At 41.9% G+C, this 23,542-nt stretch overlaps 1 protein-coding gene and 1 non-coding gene across 3 annotated transcripts; both read left to right on the top strand.

The window, feature by feature from the left end:
* The first annotated feature begins 78 nt into the window (after positions 1-78).
* On the top strand, positions 79-21,607 carry KPNA4 (karyopherin subunit alpha 4). 2 transcript variants are annotated; one of them, XM_051781851.1, is made up of 17 exons: positions 79-431; positions 8,480-8,524; positions 9,299-9,388; positions 9,475-9,504; positions 9,586-9,638; positions 10,345-10,440; positions 10,537-10,622; positions 12,568-12,654; positions 12,863-13,032; positions 13,126-13,170; positions 14,038-14,169; positions 14,398-14,530; positions 16,036-16,136; positions 16,758-16,829; positions 17,512-17,674; positions 18,469-18,563; positions 19,630-21,607. In XM_051781851.1, the coding sequence occupies exons 1-17, from the start codon at positions 363-365 to the stop codon at positions 19,726-19,728; spliced, it is 1,566 nt and encodes a 521-aa protein (XP_051637811.1). In that variant the 5' UTR covers positions 79-362; the 3' UTR covers positions 19,729-21,607. The 2 variants fall into 2 exon arrangements, with proteins under 2 accessions (XP_051637811.1, XP_051637810.1); XM_051781850.1 differs by having other exon boundaries at positions 80-431; positions 14,398-14,526; positions 16,032-16,136.
* Positions 14,854-15,158, top strand: LOC127468887 (small Cajal body-specific RNA 7). Its single transcript, XR_007903719.1, has one exon. It is a non-coding gene; the product is annotated as a small Cajal body-specific RNA 7 (non-coding RNA).
* Positions 21,608-23,542: the final 1,935 nt, after the last annotated feature.

The raw sequence follows: 23,542 nt of genomic DNA, 5'->3' as shown, positions 1-23,542 counted from the left end.
CGCAGCCAATGGGCGGCGCGGCCCAGAGCGAGGCTGGCCCCGCTTGCCCCCCCCACTCCCCCCCCCCCCGCCCCGCTCGCGCCGTCCCTTCCCTTCCCCTCCCCCGCGCGGCGGCACCGGCGCGTTGGGGCCGCGGGACCGGCCCGCTCCCGGCTCCTCCCGCCGCACGGACCGGCCCGCACCCCGCACCCCGCACCCCGCACCGCTCCCGGCACCGCGGCCACAGCACCCCCACAGCCCCGGCCCTCCCGCCGAGCCGCGCGCCCGGCGGGGGCTTCCCCCCCGGCGCGCTCGGGCCCCGGGCGGAGGAGGAGGAAGAGGAGGAGGAGGAGGCGGAGGGGCCCCCCCGCGCCGGCCCCGCCATGGCCGACAGCGAGAAGCTGGACAACCAGCGCCTCAAGAACTTCAAGAACAAAGGCCGCGACCTGGAGGTGAGCGGGGAGGGCACGGCGAGGGGAGGAGGGCGGAGGGAGCGGCGCAGGCCGCGCGGTGGGGCGGGCGCGGCCCGGCCCGGCCCGGCCCGGCGGAGCCCGGCGAGGGGCAGCGCCCGGCCCGGCGGCCCCGCGGGGGCTCCGCCATCCCCGGGCCGGCCAAACCCCCGGCCGGGCACTGCCGGCGCCGCCGCCCACCCCGCCCCCGGCTCCGGGCGGCTCGGCCTTAATTTCTCCATTAACAGTCGCTCCGAGCAGCCCCTAAAACCCTGAGTCAGGAATTAGGCCCCAGCTGGGTGTAGTGCTGCGTGCCTCCAAATAAATAAATAACTGCCTGCCCTTTATAAGAAATATTATTTAAAAAAAACCCCAACCACTTTTCTCCCTCTCTTTTTTTTTTCTTTTTTTTTTTTTTTTTTTTTTAATGTTACTCTCTCCCTGCTTTTCCCTTTTTTTTCCCCCCTCCTTACTTTTGAGAAGCAGCTCTGCCTTCGTAGCACGGGGCCTCGAAACTTTTTTTGGGTGGCCGCATTGCCACATCCGTTGTCTGAGCTGTGAAGGTGCTTCCTAAACGCGGCAGAATATATATATAAAATATATAATTAACTCGGGGTTTCCTCGGTAAATAGTAAAATTTTAAAATTAGGCGTCAACCCTCTCCCTTAAGCGCACACCCAGGAGCTTCTAATTGTCAGTGCAGGGTTCTGGATGAGAATTTTGGCCGGTTTTCACTGGCCTCATGGTGTCCCAGCGTTTTCCATGGTATTCCAGTGTTTCATGTGAAGACAGGACAGCATTTCTGTTTCAAAATAAAAGGTTCATTTATGTTGCTGGCGTTAATTAAAACATCAGCCAGGTTTCCCATCTGAGCGATTCAGAAGTCAGTAACACCTCGATTTCTTCTCCAAGTAGATTGATAAAACAGTTTATTATTTAGTTATAGACAAAGTTTGGCGGTGCCAAAAATACCGGGAGTGGGAATAATTAATTGCTGTGTTGTGAGGTTGGTTAGTAACCACTTGCCCTCGCGTGTTAATTTGTTTTTATATAAATTCTGTTATCATTGACTAGACAACTGTAGGAAGGCATCTTTGGGAAGGCACATAGAAATGATAATACAGTGAAAAATGGGATGAATAGGAAGATCCAGGTTGGAATTCAGCTGCTTGGGTGCCTGTGCACAAAGTTTTAGGGTAAATGGGCTGAAGTGGGGAAGGTTCAAGATGGACACATGCAGGGAAACCACGTGTGTGTGTCAGGAAGCAGGGGATCTCTTCAGCGTTGTTTCTTTATTTGCTTGTGCACTTTAAATGGCCTTTTACCCAGTGAAAACCCACTGCAGGGCCGTGTTAAATTTTAGATATTGACATTTATCCAGCAAATCCTGGAGCATATGCCTGGTACCCAAAATAACCCCCGTGCAGGGCTGTTTTTCATACAATAGCTCAGGCTCCTGGCTGTCCTTGCTGCTAATTAACTGCTCACACATCCCACTTGTCATAAGTGAGAGGGAATTAGCCCTCTCCTCTCAGCAGAGTGTCCTGGGGTGGGATAACCCCTAAACACCCCAATTATTGGTGCTTTGGGCACAAAGTTGCCTATTTGCTTGCAGAGGAAGCCAACACTTGATCTTTATCTCCTTCCCTCCTCCCTCTCCTTCACTCCTCCCCCTTCTTATCTCCGCTGAATTTCTGCCTTCACTATGTGTTGCTTTTCCAAAGAATCTTATTTTTCTTATCCGTGACAGTTTACAGGCAAATAATAAATAATAAATAATAATTGTGGTGAATCCCAAGTTAATAGATACTTCTAGACACTGTAGTAAAATACAAACTTAAAAATGATATTTCTCTAATTCCATGTTGCTCAGATCAGTCCATTGGCAGTTACACTGCCAGCAGTCCCTGGCACATTGTCCTCACCTTCCAGGACTTGAATATTCACGGGAGATTTTGGTGTTTCTTACAAAAAGTCGTGGAATTTCCTGCATTTTATCTCTTAAAGTACTAAGCATATATTTACCTTTTTAGGTACTTAACGACTTAAAGTTGAACTTTGATTTTTCTGTGCTTCTAAAAATACAAATTCTGGCCTTGAGAAAAGGGGTAAAAAAAGACAGAAAACCCAAAGCACACACACCTGTTTTACATAAGAAGTTCAGCAAAATTCTTTGATATGCTGAAGTGTTGGGTAAACCCTCGTGCAGGGGCATGTTGTAAACAATTGTGCCATGTGTTTGGAGATGACAGATTGGTGATGGCACTGGGAATAAAGTGGGAGCTGAGGCCACAAACATAAAATATCTCCTTGTCTTTTTTCCTTATTTATGGTCCTGCTCCAAGGAATACACAGGATAATAAACTTTTTAACACTGGGGGAGTTTGTGCTGTGAGAGCAGTAATTTGAAGCAGTATCTCTGTATTTTTGAGCATTTCTAGTCAGGTCTAGTTAAGGCCTTCAAGATTTAAGAGTTATTAGAGCTGTGGGGGAAAAAAAATAGTGTTGTTACAGCACAAAGAGGAGCCTTAAAAACCGCAGAAGTGGTCACTTTTTTTTTTTAACATCCAGCCCCAAAATCTTCCTTGAACAAGGGCTTATCTGGACTCTGATATTAAATCATGCAAATGCTTATCCATTAGGGAGCTGGTTAAGGTGACTTTTTTCATCTTGTGTCTTCAAGGAGGAACAGGTTTTACTTGGGCTTTTTTTTTTTTCCCCTTGAATAAGAAAGGGTGAACTGGTTTTTTTTCTGTTTGTTGTGGGTCTGGCTGTGCTGCCACCAAATCTTCTTTCCAATTTATTTTTAATTGTAGTCCCACAGACCTTGGAACCAAATACTTGATCTTTACAATGAACAGGCCAGAAAAGTGTAAATGCATTGTGTCTGTGATGGTTTTGTGAACAGTTTGGGTTTAAATAATATCTGTTTAAATACTGCATTTAGGGGTCTTGAGTACAGCCTTGTTTTGGGAAGGTTTGAAGAGATTTGGGCTGTTTTATTTTTGCTTCATTTTGTTTCACCAGGTGATCCAACATCTCATTTTCTGGTGGTGACTGTTGCCTGCTGCAGCATTCAAATCTCACTGACATTTAGATTTTTGGGGGTTTTTTTGAGATGAAACAAAAAATATTTCATGCATATTATTTCTCTGGGAATACTGGAAGAATCTGCTGAGTTCCTGCTGGCTTTTCCTTCCCTGACTCTTAAGAATTGCTTTAATAGTGGTAAATAGATATTTCTGCTCTGTAATTGAGAGATGCATGATGTGAAATGATGATAATACTGCGATGCAGAGCACTCCAAAACTAATTTTGGAGCAGCCATTGAATCAAGATGTTTTAAGATCAACAGTGTCAGGATTTTAAGAGTTACCAGTAATGTTCACTGGACTTTAATAATGTCTTTGAGAACACCAAGGAAGCTCCAGGGGAGTGAAGGAAAGGTGCTGTTAGGAGATATATTGAATATTGCAGGTGCTTTGAAGCTTTTCAGCCTTTTCTGTATCCCACACAAAATAGTTTCCTTGGGATTAAATATGGAAGAACTGAAGGAGAGCAGGAATTTCACTCACTGAGTTAAAAATAGGTTCCTTTAAGCTGACTTGGAGTTCTGTGGTGAAGCTCATCCATCTTGTCACTTCAAAATGATCCTGAGATATTTGTATAAGGCATTTGATTTGCCATGCCCAACTTCTGCAGGAAAACCTGGGCTGACAGCACATGCAGTGTCCTTTTGATTTGTATTTATTTATCCATAGCTGAGAATCCCATTATCCTTCTGAAGGAGGAACACTTGCTGAGATTTGGGTTTTGGGGGCATCTTTTAGAGGCTGTGTTTGGCTTTAAAATTCCAGAGGATTTGTATCAGTGATCTTGGGAGAAGATCAGATTGTTCCAGTTTGTAATGGATCAGTATAGGAGAGAAATAATATATATACTATCCTAGGATTAGAATAGGGGGGGAAATAATGGATGGAGCAGGGCCTGGATCACTGGATTACACTGCCTGTGAAAAGTGAGGGGTTTTATCAAACCCAGATAAGAAGTTGGATGTACCTGGAGGGCTCTTCCCTTGTTTTATAGTTTGGTGCCTCAGACCTGGGAAGGACAGGACAAGGTTTCTTAGTCAGTGCTGTGGTTGGAGACAAATCCTCCCCTTGCAAACTGAGTGCTTTGAGGAGCTACTCTGTGAGTAAGCAGTGTTTTAATAAGAAAACAATCAAAAATGCCATCCAGCTCACAAAAGATTGAGGGGGTAAATAATCTATTTGCACACCTACACCCCATACCCTCCCCAGGCTGTTTTTTGTTGGGTTTGTTTTCTGTTTGGTAGCAACTTCCTAGGGAGGAACAAAGGCCCAGCCAACTCTGCTGTGCAGTAACTGTTGCCTTTGCAGTTCCCCAACAGAAACTCTGTGCCTTTGGAAACCATTCCCTGGAATGAGAGGAACAGGTGAAGTTCTGCCTTTATTTGTGTGCTGCCAGACCTTCCTGTTGCAGGTTGTCCTGGTTTAAAAGTTAACCAGCAGGGGGAATGAACCCAACTCAAAGGAGAGATTATAAGTCAGAATAACAATTTATTAAAATAATACAGTAAGTACAATAATACAAACAAACAATTGGTCTCAACCCACAAAAACCCAAATGTATGACCCAGTACCCTGGGGCCTGAACAAAGTGGTGTTCCTTGGGCCCTGTTTGAGTCCAAAGTAAAGGGAGAGGGGAAGAACCTGCTGGTGGGAGAGCTGCTGCAGTCTGGCCAGAACTGGTGATCGCAGTCCAGTGGTGGTCTAAGTCTGGTTGAGAGCGATGAGATGCAGCCGTCCTCTGGATCCCACGAGTGGGTTGAAAAATGTTCCAAAACTCCAAGATTATATATCCTCCAGTTCAGGCAGGAATGCTTGGTACTCTCCTCAGGGCGGGGAGTTCACAAAGGGTGTGAGGACAGAAACATCCTTCTATCTCACAGGCCTCTTAACACCTAGTTTATAGCCTGAGGAGTCAGGCTCTATGGGTAGAGGGTGCGAATAGTCTATTGACAACAATAGTCTAGTTTCTGGGAAATGACATGGAAGGCTATAGAATACAGTTTTGGGTTACACCCACCATGATGAACTGATCTCAGCTGTCCTAACTAGGACACAGGTGTATAAATGGAGCTGCTCAAGTGAAATATTTTATAACAGCCAAAAAAACCCCCACCCACCCAGCCAGCAGTGAAGGCACTGTGTGGTGCTTCAGGGAAAGAAGAGGGGTCAGGATCCTGGAGCACAGCTCCAGGTGTGTTTAGGAAGCTGGGAATGCTGCCTCCATGTGGAGCTGGGAATGCTGCCTCTGGTCCTGGTGTTGTTGTGAAAACTGGGATGTCTGGGGATCCTGCAGGCATCAGCTACCACGAGATTTTAATGATAAGCTGAAGGGCTCAGTCATGACTAATGGTCAGAAATAGCCCTTATGATAAATCTGAAGCTAAATATAATTGAAAAAAAGGAGGATGGAGGGGTGGCCATCCCAGGCTGACAGAAATAGATCGGATCATTTGATTTTTGATGTAGCAAACAACAAACAGGATCCAGTGACTGCAAGAGCCACATGAATTCCTGCTGAAGTGATGCCTGTTTTGCAGTTGGAGCCCTTGCCAGGGCCATCCTGAACTCTGCTTCCAAAACTTTTAAGTTGAGAATGGTTTCCTGCTCACAGCTGTGTCAGTGCAAGCTGGGAACTGATTCAGAGAAGTCTGACAAGTGAGATCTCCCACAGAACAGAAGGAATAATGTCCCTTTCCAATGCCTCTCTTCCTGCCCTTAGAGCTGTTTTCCAGAAGACAACACAAGTTGATCTGGACTCTGCTTGGCAGTTTGGTTTCTCCAAACTGTTCCATCCCCAGGCTGAGGTGGTGATGCTGTGAAACTCTGGGACAGAGCTGACCTCAGTTCTCCTTTGTTGTGCTTTTCCTCTTCCCAGGAGGAAGAGCAGTGACAGGTTGACCAGTAATAACTATTTTGTCAACAGACCACTGTTTACCCAGAGGATTATTTTAGTGGAGCCCTATTTTGGTAAATTCTGCCTAAGAGTGACTTCACTGGCAGCTTGTCTTGCATGTGAGGGCTTTTGTGAGTCCAAGGTGTGCAGGTCTCTGCAGAGCAGGCAGGAATTAAACCAAGGGCCTGCCAAGGGAGGGCATTCTTGTTCCAGCAGAGGATTTTAAAGTCTAACCAATTGTATATATGACTTTTCAAGTAAAGAAACTTCTAAATGACACACCTGAGGCTTTGTTCTTGTGCAGGTCCCACTCACTCCTCCCCCTGTCTCTGTCACATGTGCTTGTCCTGGTGCTGTGTTACCACCACTAATTGTAGCAATTACTTTTAGTATCCTTTACACCTTAATGTCCCTTTTAAGTTGGTGTTACAGCAATTCAGTGTTTTACTCCTTGAAATGTCCATTGGGTTCTTGCTCTTGGTGACCAGCAATGTCTGGGAAGGATCATCCCTCTCCCCCTCTAGCTTTCTGATAGGAATGCTTCTTCTGTTGGGTTGTTAATGGTCCTGTGAGCTCATCAGGGGTATGGTGCAGTTCTGCAATCTCATTATCAGAGGTTTTTCCCATATTATTTTCATATTGGATGTGCCAGGGTAGTCTTGGAGAGGCTGCACTGAGCACTGTGGCACAGGCTGAGAGCAAGAGCCTGCAAGAGATCGGTCAGTTGGGAAGTTGTAGCATCGTCCCAGAGCCTCTCAGGGGTGGGATGGGATCCAGGAGTGGATCAGCTTCTCTTGGAGCCCAGAGAATTGACCATGGAGTGCTTCCTGCCTTCAGCCCTGCTCCTCAGAGCAGCCATCCATGGTCCAGGTGGGTAGCACACCTTTCCTGGGGAATCCCAGCTGGGAATGCTGCCCTGCATTGGAGCACCCTGTGAGCTGTGTGGCTGCACAGGAGAATTTTTAGCGTTGGAATACTTTGCACTTGGCTGTTGTGACTCTTCCCTGGTTGCTGCAGCTGCTGGAGTTGCTCCTGGGTTGAATTTTCCCCTCCCCTGCCTTTTTTTCTCCTCATAATGAGCTGCATTTTGGTCCTCAAACCATGACAAGTTCTGCCTCCAAAGCAGTGGGGAACCATCCCTTCTTTTCCTTTCCAGTCCTCTTCATTTTTCTTGGAGCTCCTTCCTTTAAGGAGGTAGTTTCTCTTGCTCAGAGCTGAAATTTGATTCTGAAGAAATGCACATTATTTTTGATAAAAAAATAATTATTTTCTGAAAGTCTGCCATTTAATCCTTATCCTCAACAGCTTCTTGCTGTTGATGTTAACCTGCTCCTTTTCCTTCTGTCCCGTGTTAGGCAGACCTTTATTTCCAGGATTTCAGACTTTTTCCCTGGGACTCGTGGAAGTGAAGTCACAATAGAAGTGGAATTGTTTTGAACTTTGCAGTGAATGAGAACAGCAAAGTTCAAAGTGTGGAACACAATCGCTCCAGACTGATTTATTCTCCTGTTTTCATTGCAGTAGCAAAGCACAATAAAACAATTTATGTATATTTACAAATTGATTTTTTTCCCCCCTCAATTCTGTCAATGGGAGCTGTAGAGAAAATAACCCCCCAAAAATTGCTCTCAAAGTACCAGGGGTTTTATGTGGTTTTCATCTATAAACAATAGTTTTGTAGCCTGGCTTTGCTTACAAGGTATCTTAATTTGAGCTTGTTTATAAAGCTACTTCACTGCTGGTTTGCCATGGTCTTTATAATGCTTTTGGGGCTGGTTTAGGCACAACTCTTTCAGTTTTCCCTTTCAAGGACACCTGCTTATTCCTGGTTCCATACACCCTTTTTTCTTCATCATGAACACCTAGGAACCTGTTTTACTCTGAAATAAAATAAACACAAATAACATAGTTACTTCCAATTTCCTGTAGGATTTCTGCTTTTATAATGAAAATTAAACCCTTTGTATACAAGTATTTAAAGTGCATCAACTTAAATAGTTGTACAAGAACTTTTAAAATTGGTCTGAGTTCAGAATATGATGTATTTTGATCTTCATTTTTTGCAGACTATGAGAAGGCAAAGAAATGAAGTTGTCGTGGAATTGAGAAAGGTGAGATGATCCAGGATTTTTGTTGTTAAATGGCATTTTACTTAGTAAAATGTAAGAGTTTCTGTTTAAGACTTTGTTCTTTCTGTATCCACCAAGAACATTGTTCCACTATCTCTTCATCTTTACTAATCTAAACTTTGGCTTAGAAGGAAGTTCTGAAATTTTTATACCTGCTACTGAGAGTTCCATAATTTTTTGTCCTGAAAACCAGGGTTTTATTTGTAATTTAATAAATCACTCTTGCTCCTCCAGCCAGGTTTTAAACACTTACAAAAAGCTTGTTTTCCCTTTGAAAATCAGATGCTCCTGCTGATCTGTAGGCAGAAAGCTGTTTTCTTACAGCACACAATAGAGTGGGAGAGTCTGAAGGTGACACTAGAATTGCTGGAAAACTGGCTCCTGAGGAAAGGAATCACAACTGGAATTATTTTCCTTGTGGGATGAACAGAAAGTTGGCCTCTGGGAATTGCTGTGTCTCGTTAGAAGTGATGACAAATAGGTTGTGATGTCAGTGGGGATGGATTTGTGCACGTGGAACTTCCAGCACAACTTGTTGCTGTGTCCATAAAGTTGGAGGCAGGATTTTTTGGGAAGAAGTGGTTTCCAAAATGTGCTTCTCTGTGCAGTCCATTCCAACTTCCTGGTAATTTTAACACTATCAGTGACAGCATGTTTATGATGCTTGTTTAAAACAGAAGCTTCTCTTCTTTCCTTTAAACCCCCACACCTCCTAAGTCAAAGTTTTGAAGGTATTCACTCCTTTTTCTCTTTCAGAACAAAAGAGATGAGCATCTTCTAAAGAGAAGGAATGTTCCCCATGAAGATATCTGTGAAGATTCTGATATAGATGGTGACTTCAGAGTGGTAAGAATTAACTCTCAAGCATGTCTTCTTTTTGCATGCATTAAAAACATTTTGAATTTCTAACTGCTTTTGTCTCTGTTTTCTAGCAAAACACTTCTTTGGAGGCAATAGTACAGGTAAAACCAACTTAATTGTTTAAATATTCCTCATGTCATGATGACAAATGTGTGAAAAATCTAATTTTTTTTTTCTTTTAGAATGCTTCAAGTGACAACCAGGGTATACAGTTAAGTGCTGTGCAGGCAGCAAGGTAAGAACACAGCTTTCTCAAATATCTTGGTTTTTATTCTCATTTTATCATGCTTTTGGAATCAGAAAATATGTTCTAGCTTAACTGGAAATAGTATGTAATTAACTGATTTTTTTTTTAAAAGAAAACTTGATATAAAGAACTTCAGAAAAAAATCAAGACATCTTTAAAGTAGCGTGGATTGTGATTGTGGATAAATACATGGATTTATCTTGGTGCAAACTTGATGCTTCTCACAAGTAGAGTTAAAATATATAATTAGGAGGACTGTAAAGTGTTCAGTTTTAAATGCAGAAGGGTCTGAGTATCTCCCTTGCTGGGTGGAGGAGGAAGGAGCTGGAAAACTCTGTCACCAGTCAGTAAAACAAAGACCAAACTTCCCTGGTAGAGAAAACATGGCACTGAAACTGGATGTAATGGCTTTGGCTTTCCAGTAGCTCAGTAATTTTAATTTGTGGGCTTTGTTATTTTCACTTGAAGTGGAGAAAACAAATCTTTGGTGTTTGGGAGTAGAGAGACACACCGGGGAAAAAATTCCCAGCCCTGAAGGTGGTGTGGCACTGGAACAGTTTGTCAGGGAGGCTCTTGGGACTCTGTGCTTGGAGGTTTCCCAAACTCAGCTACAGGAAGCCATCACTGCCCTGCTCTGGATTCCTCATTGTGATTTCTCTGCTGAATCTGTTTTTTTTTCTCCTTCCCCAACCAGGAAGTTGCTCTCCAGCGACCGCAACCCACCCATCGATGATCTAATAAAATCAGGAATATTACCTATTTTAGTGCACTGTCTTGAAAGAGATGACAAGTGAGTATTTCATGTTTTCATTGCTGGTATGTAACTGAGGTGTGACTGATTTGAGAACTCTCATTACAATAATTGTTGTTTCTCTTCCCTTGCCAGTCCTTCTTTACAGTTTGAGGCCGCGTGGGCTCTGACAAACATCGCCTCTGGAACCTCGGAGCAGACACAGGCCGTGGTTCAGTCCAGTAAGTCCAGCAGGGTTTGCTCATGGGTAACACTCTGAAGCTGCCACAACAATAACATCATCTAAAATACCCTGTAAAAAACATCCACATCCCCCCCTGTTCCTCTCAAGCAAGTTCACAAATCCACACGTTGGATTCGCTTGAAATCAGGTTGTCAGTCACTGAGGGACCTGCCCATGAAGGTTCCTGCCGGATGTTTTACCTCTGGCAAGTGGTGTCAGGTGAATCACAGGCCTGCTTTTGGTCTTTGTTTTCTCAGGGTTTAAATTCAGTTGGGTTTCCTAATGGTGAGTAACATCTGGAAACTCACAGTGTTTTAGCAGAGTTGGTATCTGCTGGTTTCCAGTTTGCAAACTTAAAACAAACAAACAAACAAAACCCCAACAAAAACCTTGAAACAAACACCAAAAACCCAACCAAACAAAAAAACAACAACAACAAACCCACAGGAAACAACAACAACAACAAAACCTACCAGAAAACCCCAGTGGAGGGATCTCATGTCTCACTACAAAGAGTGTGGGAGAGCTGTGGGCCAAATCCAGAGGGTGCCTGACATCAAACTCTTCCAAAATCAAGTTGAAGGAAAAAACCTGTCCTTCATACTGCATGGAAAGAAATTGCTCTTGGGTTTGCAATCTGAATTTTGCCAGGCAAAGGAAATTTTCTTCTATACCCCAAGCATGTCTTAAGTTGAAGTAGTGCTTCTGTTGGTAAAGCAGAACTAAGTAGAAGTGTGCAGGATTTTTGAGGGTAGTGAATGAAAGAGGTGCTTGAGCCTCCTGGAATAATCAAACATAGTGTGAAACAAGTTTTGCCTAAAATTTAAGCAAAAAAATACAAAAATGCACAGAACTTATGTTGGTTGCAAGATAAGTTGCCCTTTGCTTTCCCAACCTCAGTGTTAAAAAATTAAACCTCAGTTTAATTTGGATTGGACCCTTTTACTGTGTATCTTAATTCTTTTAACTTCCCTTTTTCCCATCCTCTTCCTTCCCCAGTTGCATCCCGAGTTTTCTTTTAGAAATCTAATTAATAGATAATCTGTCCCACACCTCTGATCTGGAACACTTTGTATTTAAACCTAGTTTATCAACTAATTGAGCACTGCTGTCAGTGGTGTTCTGTAGGTCTGTGTATGCACTAATTAGTCCATTTAATAGCTCTGACACATGAAAATTTGATTTATTTCAATGAAAAAGATGGCCTGTTGTAATCTTTCCAAAAGTACTTAATCTGCTTGCTGGGAAGGGGTTTTTTTTCTCCTTGCATCCAGGCATTATAAAATACCCTTATTTAGTAGGAAATAAGAATCCTGCTGTGATTTATTTCTCTCTAGTAAAACATGATTTACATTGAGAGAGCAACTAAAAATACCAGTTTCTCTTGAAATCTGTGATCTAAAGTAAATGGTTTTTTTTATAGGCTCAACTATTATGTAAGCAAGCACCTTAGTGCTGGGGGAAAATAAACCAGGATCAATTATCTAAATGTGGAAGCCTTTCCTGCCCTCTTCCTACATTCCCAGTCCATAATGGAGCTGGGCCCCTACTTACTCTTAAATTGGTTCATTTGAGTGGGTGAGGTTGGTCTTAAAGTTCCTGCTTTGCAGTTGATTCTGATGCAAAGCTTAGTGACATTTATTGAATTCAGAAATCCTGTGCTAAATCTGGAGTCCTGACAAGCTCCAGTAAACTTGTGAGACTTGCAAACAAATTCAATGTCGGGGTTTTTTTAATATTCTGAAGGGCAGGATCTGTAAGAATACCCAGCAAAGGAAGAATTATTGCAGTGTTTTATTTCAGTGTCACCTGGGAAATTAGTGAACTTTTTACCAGTTCTTTACCAGGAGAAAAATTTCCTATGTAAGAGTTGAGGATGTGAATATTTGGTGTTTTGAGAAGCACTTCTTGACCATCCCATGGGGGTTTTTTGTGCCTTTCAGATGCTGTGCCGCTTTTCCTGAGGCTGCTGCATTCACCTCATCAAAATGTCTGTGAGCAAGCTGTGTGGGCTTTAGGAAATATCATAGGTTGGTGTTACCCCTGAAAACTTCTAAGGATGTTTTAGTGTCATTTATAAAGTTTTTGATGGAATCTTCAGGAATGTGTTGGGCTGTCCGCTCCTCTTGGTGGTTTGGTGTTGTCTGCCACCCCTTTCCCTTGCCCACACATCCCTAAATCCGTGAATTGTGGAACTTTGCTGTTGAAATAACAGTAATTCTGTGCTGTCTCTCCCAGGTGATGGACCCCAGTGTAGAGATTATGTTATTAGCCTTGGAGTAGTGAAGCCTCTGCTGTCCTTCATCAGCCCATCCATCCCCATCACCTTCCTAAGGAACGTTACCTGGGTCATGGTCAACTTGTGCCGCCACAAAGACCCCCCTCCACCGATGGAGACCATCCAGGAGGTGATGGAATTGGGACCCAACCCCAGCTGGGGGTTTGTCTGCCTTAAAAATGACTTCTAAAATATAAAAGTAACTGTTCCTTTCCCTCCTCAGATCCTTCCAGCGCTCTGTGTTTTAATTCACCACACAGATGTAAATGTAAGTAACCAAACTCAGACTCACTTTTATGCTCTGAGATAGTTTTGTAGCTGAAATACAAAGAGTAGTCATAATTAACTCTTTTTCTTTATAAAAACCTGTGATGTTCCCTTTCATTAGGGCAAACTTATTTTGATACCTTTTAACTGCTTATTTTTAAGTCTTAATTTGGTTTTTTCCCTGGTATTTCTGTGTCTTTGCAAGTGTTTATTTGCATGTGCTTTCCCTGCACTTAAAAATAAAATGCAGTTTCAGTTGTATTTCTGTGAGCATTCATTGACAGATAAATACAGGAATTTTTGTGCCTAGCACTTGAATCTGTGATGAAAATCAGCATAAATGAAATTAAAAACAGTGTTTGCTACACATGTCAAATATCAGGTTTAGATGCAACTTCTGAGGTGTCAAATATGAACATTGTTATTTAATAGTGAAGTAAATGAGCAAGACTTTACTGAAATGATAAAATAGCTCATCTTTTTGCCTAACAAAAATGAGAATTTAAGATTCTTTGCTTCCTAGTGAAGTTGTAGCTCAGTTGTCTGATTTGATGGCAACAGTGCTTTGCCAAAATATGTCTTAAATATATTAACTAATGTTCTTTAATTTCTTGGCTGTAAGTAGGTGAAATTGAGCTTATTTGAATTTTGGAAATGGCTGTATTTCAATCAGTCAGGAGTTGTCAGCTGAAACAACACTCCATTTTTACAAGCTGTCAGTCGAAATGTTCAGATTTACAGCTGTTTAAATTAGATTTTCTGTGTGTGAATGCACAGCACTAATGGAAATTAATCTTTCATTTATTTTGAACTGTAGTTTTAATTATTTTGGTGACACTGGTGCTATTTCTGTCCCGTTTCCTGTCAGATATTGGTAGATACAGTCTGGGCACTCTCATATCTAACGGATGCTGGCAATGAGCAGATCCAGATGGTCATAGACTCCGGAATAGTCCCTCATTTGGTTCCTCTTCTCAGCCATCAAGAAGTTAAAGTGCAAGTAAGTTTGGATCCCTTGAAGGAAGTGCTGCTCAAAACGTGCTACTAGAGAAAGTAGCTGGTTTCTTTTTAGAGTTGGACTTTAAAGAGCTTTTTTTTTTTTTTCCCCTGTGTGATTTGCATAAAAGCTTTTGCTTTCTGAGCTGTTCGTGCTCAGCCAGAAAAAAAAAATATTTGGTGAAAAGAGCTGCGTTTAAAGGAAGTGTTTTTGTTTGTGGTTCATTTCCAGACGGCTGCTCTGAGAGCTGTAGGAAACATCGTCACCGGCACCGACGAGCAGACACAGGTAGTTCTCAACTGTGAAGCTCTCTCACATTTTCCAGCACTTCTGACACATCCCAAAGAAAAAATTAATAAGGCAAGTGATTGTACCTGATTGATAACTTTTTTATATCTGGCTTAGCTTGGAATCCCACACGATGCAGTGTCACAGAGGTTTGAGTAATTGGCTCCTTACGCCAGTTTATGGCAGTTTGCAGCAAGTGCTGAGGTTTTTCTGGAGATTAACATCCACAGGAAAATCTCTAAGGAGCTGCAGACTTGTACTTGACAAGGATGTTGTTTCCTGATTTTCTTCTAATTGAATTTTTATGAAATCAAAGCTTTATCTTCTAAATCTGGCTGTTGACTTAAAAGTTGGGAGTTCTCGATACGTGAAATGTCACTTTAATTAAACTGACTCTCTTGGAAGTGATGAAATAGAGATAATTGGATGTCTTTGAATGGAGTGTGTGTGAGAAATGGAATTTAAACCAAGTCAGCTGGGGGTGGGGTGGGGGATGTGTGTGGGGATGGATGGAAAAGGCTTTAAATGGGGGCACTGACTTCCATGCTGACTCCGGAGTGCATCTGAGGCGTGTTGGGCACTTCTGGGGCCACTCTGCAACACTGCCCATGATTAAAGCCCAAAGCAAGCCCACCAGGAGAAGCCCAGACATCCGAAATCTCTAACAGGGTCACTGCTGAAAGTGGTCCTGTGATCTGATCTCAGAGACTCAGTTGAATGAAATGTGAAAATTCCAGACTCTCACGTGGAGAGAAACATTCAGCTAAAAAGTTGTTTTTCCAGAGAGATTGAGAAGGGAATTGAGCAGTGATGGAAGGTTTCTAGGAAGGCAGAAATCTTTCAAGTGTAAGATTAGAAGCTGATACTCTGAATATACTGAAAATTTCATGTGAAACTGTTATTTCTTGACTAAAGGATCAATTCCCACTTAAAAAGGTGTGTGGGGACTTCTGATTCTTACTGAACAGAAAAATCCAGACACAGTCTTTGGCTTAGTTCAAAATTTAATTTTAAATTTAATTTTTAATTTAATTTTTAATTCAGTTCAGGACTGGGAGGGGCTGCTGGGGAAAAGATCTGTTCTTGCACACTGTACCAGGCACCTGCTTTTGGATGTTGCTGGAAGGAGAATCCTGGGCTTGTGGACAGAATGAGCATCAAGGGTCCAATAACTGTTGAAAATGAAGCATTTAAGTAATAGGTGTTGTGTTTTTTGATTGAAGCCAAGGAGAGGGACATTATGAAGGAGGTAAAGAACATCTCCTGCCACTCTCATGTGTGGGAAACATGATGCTGTCGTGCATTTTGGAGCTCTTCTGGCCATCAGCTGAAACCTGCTCCAGCATTCATTGTCGGAGGTGGAAGCAATTACTGAGTGCTCATTTGTGACTTCTTTTTTTGTCTCCAAATAATTTTTCCTTTTAATCTGAAGTGTTTGGTTGTAAACTGGTAGCAGTGAAAGATTGGAGAGTCTTGTGGAGTTGGAAAAATGTGCATGTTAGAGGATCTTGCTGGAGGGGGAATAAATGCTCTAGAAGACTGTCTGAATTAATTCCTGCCATCCTTTTGTTTTGCAGGAAGCCGTGTGGTTCCTATCTAACATCACTGCAGGAAACCAGCAGCAAGTTCAGGCAGTAATAGATGCAAACCTTGTTCCAATGATAATTCATCTTCTAGATAAGGTTAGACCACAAGGATTGGTGTTGAATGCTCATGTGGGACTTCAAATACCTGTGTTTGTTTTCAGTTTTTGGGTTCTTTGTGTCTTGAAATGTGAGTTTCCAAACCACCTTGTGTTCCTTGTGCCTTGTCAGAAACAAGGGGGTGGCTAAAAGAATGTAGGAAGTATTCAGGGGAAAAGACCATTCATAAATAGTTCTGTTAACTGTCAATTTATTGATCCCTGAGAAAAGAACTGGAGACCTTTCAAACTGAATAAACAGCCCTGAGCTGAGGAACTTGAGAGGCAGCCACAGTTGCAGTGTGTGCAGGGCTTTATCAAAGCTGACACTTAGTGCTTATCTCTGCCTGTAGGACATGACAGCTGTTGATAAGGAGTGGGAGAGAGTGGAGTGAGTGCTGCCGTTTTATGTACTTTGATGTAAACAAATTTCCCTTCCCCTGGGAGATCGATTGGAAAACGTGGTTGCAGGGAAGGGAGGAACAGAACAGGATTTGGGAGTTACTTTCCCAACTGATACAGTGATACTGTGCAGGGTGGACTGTAACAAGTACAAGCTTTTCTGGGAATACTGTTCCAGGAAGCCTGGAGTGATTGTTTGTGTCTGTGGTTGTGTTTTCAGGGTGACTTTGGTACTCAGAAAGAAGCTGCTTGGGCAATAAGCAACTTAACGATCAGCGGAAGAAAAGACCAAGTGAGTCAAACTTTGAGGTCCATTCCCTGTCTTGGGTGCATTTGAGGGAGTGCCAGGATTGTGGATGTCTCTGTTCCTCCACTGTTCAGTAACTCTTCCCAATTCCACAAGGGATTGGAGAGTGAGCTTCAGTTGGAAGCTCATTCATTTCTGGACTGACATGATGTCTTAGGATGGCCTGGGAGCTGTGAGTGACTTCATTCAGGCTCTGATGGGATTCCTGGGCATTCCACATCTCCTTTTACCTTTTTTCCCCAACCATCAGAATGTGATAATTACAAGGGTAGTACCCCATGAGAAGAATTACACTAGTTCATTGTAAACCCAGATTAGGGGCAGGGTTGGGGTGGTGCTGCTGATTTTCAAAGATGAGGTTGAAGCTCCTTATCTGATACTGAAAAATTCAGTGTCTGATACTTGTGTATTGTAGCCCTTAAATATATTTATAACTTGATCCATAAATGTCACCTTTTAATAATAATAATAATAATTACATAATAATAGTTAACATAAATGTTACCTTTTGATGCCCCACAAGGGGATTTTTGAAAGTGGCCACTGCAGAATACCTGGTTGGGTAACTTTGAGCACTTGGCCTTCATGGAGCTTGTTTGCATTTGTGTTTGTGCTGCACTGTTTGTCTGCCACATTCCTGGTGTAACTCCTGCCTTTCCCCCCTCAGGTGGCTTACTTAATCCAACAAAATGTAATCCCTCCCTTTTGCAATTTGCTGACAGTAAAAGATGCACAAGTTGTGCAAGTGGTTCTGGATGGACTAAGTAATATATTAAAAATGGCTGAAGATGAAGCAGAAACCATAGCCAACCTTATAGAAGAGTGTGGAGGTAGGAGGATCAATATTTCAAGAGGTTTTTTGCAGAAATTGATGTTTTAGCTTCCTACTGTGTGTTGGTTAAAACCTTTTTTAAAGTGACCTTTTCATGCCTATCACATGAGTATACCCAGCTTTTCCTACCTAAGTTAAAATGTGGAGGAGCTGGATAATGGCAGTAAAACTTATTAAATGCTGATTTTGTAACAGTCATTTATTAGACAAATTATTCTCCTTGACAGATTAGTTTCTGTTAATGTAGGGATGATGTGCTTACCTTAGTCATGCACGAGTCATGTCCAGGTGGACTTGAAAAAAAGAATTCCAGATACAGTGGCTTTAAAAATATGATAACTTTAGTTTCCTAATGGCTCTGAGACTTCCTCTATGTTGGTTGTTATTTAAGTTGACTGAAACTTTTCAGGGATGAAAAACAGTGCTATTAAATTTGGGCACAGGTAAAAAACTGGGTGGGATTTGTTAACATGGAGTAGAATAGTCTTTAAAATACCAAATGTTGAGGGAGAGCAGAAAAATCAAGTGATTGGTGATGGCTGGGAGGAGAAAAGAGGTGTTTGAGCCTAAACTCTGCTTGTCAGAGCTCCAAAAATACTTACACGTGTATGTACTGTACACTTATTTGTCTGTATATAAATGTGTATAAAAATATATATAAATAGTCAAATATGAGTTTACAGCACCTTAATCATAGTCACTCTGTTCCCAGATTTGTTTTTAATTTCATTCTTGGAAAATTGTTTTGCCTGAACTTGGTGTTCTGATATTTTCCTCGTGCATTTGTCACAGGGCTGGAGAAAATTGAACAGCTACAAAACCATGAAAATGAAGACATCTACAAACTGGCTTATGAGATCATTGATCAGTTCTTCTCTTCAGATGATGTGAGTGTGTCATTCTCTGCAGTCTGCCCTCGTGGTGGTTTATATTTATAAATATGGTTGGGGGTAAAGCTGCTCTGTGGCACTCGTTCGGTTCGGTGCAGAACGAGCCCTTGTTTGAACTGAGTGCCTCTCTCACATTCCTCACCATGAAGCATCTAAAGAAGATCTGATGCCTAATTTAAGCCTCATCTCTAGAGATTAAAATCCCAGGCTTTGAATAGTTCCCTTACCTCTGAGCCCCTGCCTGAGCCTGACATTTCCCCTTTGATAAGCTCCCTGCTGCCTCGAGTGCCGAGTCGGAGCTTCTGCTGCTCCAGGCACAAACCACTTGGAATATTGGAATAATTTCAGGGGTGGGATGTGCTGATCAAGAATGTTGTTTTCATTTCAAACACGTGACACAAATCAAAGGGAGGTTTGATTTGTGTGCACTTCAAATCATAATTGCAGAGAGAGGAAAAGCAATCGTGGCAGTCTGTGCCGTGAAGGGAGAGGGGGTTTCTGCTTGGTTGGAGAACTGCAGAAATGGTAGAGCTCAGCTGCATTCGTACCCTGTTTTCACTTTGAAGATCATTTTGTGCTAGACTTTCACTTTTATGTGAGCAATAACATCCAAGTCTTGTTAAGCAACTTAAATTTTGCATAAAGAGCAGGACTTGAAATTTAATCCAGTGTCAATGTGGTAACCTGTGTTACCAAATATGTGCTACCCAGTTTAAATAGAAACTGCAGTCTGGATTTAATCCTTGCTTGACTTAATGGTATTGGTCATCTCTTAAGAACTGTGACTGTTTAGAAGACTGACAGAATACTTTTCCAGCAGTGAAAATTCCATAAGCAGGATATTATTGGGTGCCATGTAGACTTTCCTGCTAAATAAAAGCTAAAACATTTCAGCTTAAATTACTTCATTTTAGTGCTCTACTGAACTGGGGGGAAGAATGGCAAGACTCAGTGCAGGGAAGTTCATTAGGTAGAGAGGGAGATGATTTTTGGAGTGTGCAGCTCCTGTTTAGTGAGGTTTTGTGTCCCTGTCCCCACTCACAGTGTTCCCATTCCGTTCCAGATTGATGAAGATCCAAGCCTTGTTCCAGAAGCAATACAAGGCGGAACATTTGGTTTCAATTCATCTGCCAATGTACCAGCAGAAGGGTTCCAGTTTTAGAGTGGTATTTTGGAAGTTAGGTACAATGCAGCACTGAATAAAACAAAAAAAAAAAGGTTTGATCCATCAATCTTGGCTCATGGGATCCGCTGCTGCATTAAATCGGGAAAGCAAATGTGAAGATTTCATTTGGAATCACAGAAAAGCCCAAATGAAGTCAAGATGGCGAGTGGGTGCGAGTGAGAATGAGTGGCAAAATGTAATGAAAAACTTCACACTGAATGCTTATTTAGATTGTTCAAAGAAAAAAAAGGGCTACAGGTCACAGATCTTCAGTGCCTGAGACGGAACACCGACTTCCTAGAGCAATTGGGGGAAATGCAGTATATCATCATCAAGCCTCGTAAGCATAAGAGAATAGGATGCCCACATAAGTCCAAGAGAATGAGCCCAGGCCTTGCTATGAAGCACCGTGTGAATGGACACCGTTGAGTGAATGTCTGGACTCGCTGCCAGGCTGGATCCCAGCGGGGGCTCCGGGCTGGATCCCAGCGGGGGCTCCGGGCTGGATCCCAGCGGGGGCTCCGGGCCAGCGCCGGGCCTGCCGTGTGATGAGAGAGTGGGTGTGATGCTGTCTGTGAGCGCATGGAGCTTGAGTCGCCTTCAGGGGGCTGGAACAACCTAACCCATCCGACTTGGAGTGTCACCTTACACTGGACACCAGACCGGTTTAGCAGCAGACTCTGGTTTACTCCTGCAGCCTGTGTTTCTCTTGTTTTGTTTTGTTTTGTTTCCTTTTTTTTTTTTTCTCCCCCTCTTTTATTTTTATTTTTCTTTCGAGTTATTTTTCATTTCTTTCCTGTACGGCTTCTTTTTAGTTTGTTTGTAAAGTCAGAATTTCAGGAAGGCTTCCCTGTGCATTTGCACCAGATGAATGTTTGATGTTATGAAAAGCTTTTCCATATCATCAAAACTAATTTGTAGATTTTTGCATGGAAAAAAAAAAAATCATTCATTTCCCTTCAAACTAGACTGTGTTGCAGTACACAAGTTGCCATAATAGTAGAAAGCAGTAAAATGTGGTAATAAAAAATCTCATCCTTTTCATTTTCAAAGATAACATGAAGACCTTTGCATGTGGTAATCTACAGCATAGTTCATTTTTAGATTTTGTTGAGTCCTGTAACCAAAATGTTTCTGTTGTGGTAGGATACCGTGCTGTGTTTCAATGTTACTTGTTTTCAAACTTTGTTTTCTATGAAAATGATATGGAAACGTCTAAAAATTGAAATTTGGTGCATATGTACTGCCGAATAAAGACCGAGAAAAGAGGTGTGAATAGATGTACAAATCAAGTCATGGTTTGAACACCTTTAATATGCCTAATCCAATTGTTTTAGACTCTTTTTATCTTAGATGTAGGCAGCCATGAACAATCTATTTTGAGCCACTTTAGAGAGAAAACTTTGTATTTTTAAAACTTGCACAAAAAGGATGCAAGTGTTTTTATAATTGGAGGAATGCCTCAGTTTTGAGGTCCTGCACACTAAATTCAAGGTGAGGTTACAAATTTGTACAAACTGAACTCTTTATAAGGTGGCTCATTGTAGGAAATGCTGTGCCTTCCCCTTTGAGCACAAGTGTTGCATGAACAACAGTTTGCTATAATAAATAAAACATACCAGATTAGCCACCATTAGCATCTATATCTACCTTGTGTTTTAAAAATCAACTGGTAATTCTGAAACACTGTAGAATGGATAAAGATTATTTTGTGATCATAACTCTTTGTTGGACTAGAGTATTTTTGCAGCATTCCTTGTCATCAGAAACATGGTTAAAAGTTTAAAACTAGAAGCAGCGGAAACTAGCTTGTGAATTTATCCAAGTAGAGTGCAGGCTAGGCTGTCTTGGGGAAAATAAACATTAAAACTTGCAATTCTCATGCTTTGGGTGCTTCTTTCTCTAATACATTGGTTTTTCATCAAAAGGTGCAGAGATTATTTGAAGAAAGTGGCTTCCTGAGTCTCTGGCGTGAGGTTTTTACCTGCCAAAGGTCTGTGTGTGGTGTGGAGGCACGTCATTATTTTGGTATAAACCCTAAAAAATAACTGATTTACTTAATTATGTATTCACTAATAAATTAGGGATGTTTTAATGTTAAATGAAGGGAAATAAAATCCTTTTTAAGGAAAATTCCACTCAGTAAATTACCATCTTCCCACTAAGCCACCTTTGTGGAGGATGTGCTGTAGAAAATCGCTTTATTAGAATCTTTTCTTGTTGGGGGAAGGGGAGAACAGATGTTTGTGGCAACTTTACTGAACTTTCTGAGCAGCTTTCTTAAACAAAAACCCATCAGAACACTGGCAAGGTCTATATTTACTGCCCAAAAATGCTTTTTTTTGGCACTTCCCTGATGTAATATAATTACAGTAAATTACCTTAAGCTGGTGCTCTTCAGGCTTTTTGCCTTTTTTCGTGGGTTTTTAAGTTAAAAATTCTCCTGCCCTGCTTCCCAGCAGATCCTGTCACTTGTTGGTTCACCAGAATATGGATAACTGAAATATTCCAGCCTCCACAGGGTGGCACTGCTGGAGTTCTTTGGGAGCAAAACTGAAACCACTTTGTCCGGTGCCTTTTTTTCCCCCCAAAGTTGCAGTTTGAGGTAATGGAATTAAATACTTTGTTGGAGAAAGGGAGTTGATTGGGAATCTTGGGTATAAACAATAAATAACTTGGATTGCCTTTAGGAATATTGATCATATTGAGGTTGGATAATTATCAACTCTTCCTGTGTTTGGGAGTAAAAAATTCTCGTTTCAGCTGAACTTAGGGGAGCAAATATCCAGAAAAGGATTTAAAAATATTAAAAGGACAACAATCCATAAATAATCCATAATGCCAGGTAGGATTTTTATCCCAAGGAGCAGCATTGCTGGACCAAATAACTGCCCTGGAATTTTGGGATCTGAGAAGAATATGATGCTGAATGGAAAGGGGTAGATTGAGAGAGATTGACCCTCTTTTCTTTCTCTCCCACTGCTGGAAGTGGAATTTTCTCTGGTTGTGTGAAGCCTTTCAGTATTTCAGAACCATTTCCTGGATCATAGAGCCCTGGACAGACCTATTTCCCATCCTCTGGGGGATCACAGGCATTCCCACTGAGCTGTGAACTGCTTTGGTAGTGGAACAGGTTAGTCTGTTTGAAAATAATAATTTATGGATAGGATGTCATTCTATTAAAATGAAATACTGGCTAAGGCAGCTTTATAACTTAAGAATGTCTTCATATTAATACTTGTAGATTTTTGCCACTTTTAACTGTAAGTGTTTCCTCATCTCTGCGTGTCACCAAATTCCTGGCAGGAAATCTGGTCCTGAGGCTGGGAGCAATTAGAGAAGTCCTGCATCTGGATCAAATAGACTTTGTGAGAGGAAACTTAGTAGCAGGAAACGTGTAAAGTTACAAACTCTAACGTTTTTAGCTACTGCTGGAGTGAAAAATGGCACAAAGAATAGATTAAAAGAAGGTAATATTGGTTGATTATCTACAGAAAAACGATTGGAAACCTAATTTCCCTAAAGGAATTCCCATTTTTGCTTGTAAATCCATTCTAAATGGGGGTCCTGTATTTGTTCTGCTGGTTTGATGTGCTCCAAAGCTGAGGAAGAGCTTTTATTAAAAAAGAGTTGTCATTAAAACTGTTGTACGTAAATACCTTGGATATACTTTTAAATTAGGGTGTTGAGGAGCTGGAGAAGCATCTTTGGAGAACTATTAAATAGATTTAGACCTTGCTGAGCGTGGGGTGGGAGAGAGAGGGGAGTGGTACAATACCATGGACAGCTACAGACTTGTCATCTGAAAAAT

This window comes from Manacus candei, unplaced genomic scaffold, assembly GCF_025592945.1.
Source record: "Manacus candei isolate 608988 ecotype Guabito, Panama unplaced genomic scaffold, ASM2559294v1 h1tg000015l, whole genome shotgun sequence".
NCBI classification, from domain to species: domain Eukaryota; kingdom Metazoa; phylum Chordata; class Aves; order Passeriformes; family Pipridae; genus Manacus; species Manacus candei.
Note: the sequence above shows the minus strand (reverse complement) of the source record. Positions and strands in the feature narration are given on the sequence as shown.

Coding starts and splice junctions, on each gene's coding strand:
- KPNA4 (XM_051781851.1), top strand. CDS start 363: ATGGCCGACAGCGAGAAGCTGGACAACCAGCGCCTCAAGAACTTCAAG. Junction 14,170..14,397: donor ATCAAGAAGTTAAAGTGCAA/GTAAGTTTGGAT, acceptor GTTCATTTCCAG/ACGGCTGCTCTGAGAGCTGT. Junction 16,137..16,757: donor TAATTCATCTTCTAGATAAG/GTTAGACCACAA, acceptor TTGTGTTTTCAG/GGTGACTTTGGTACTCAGAA.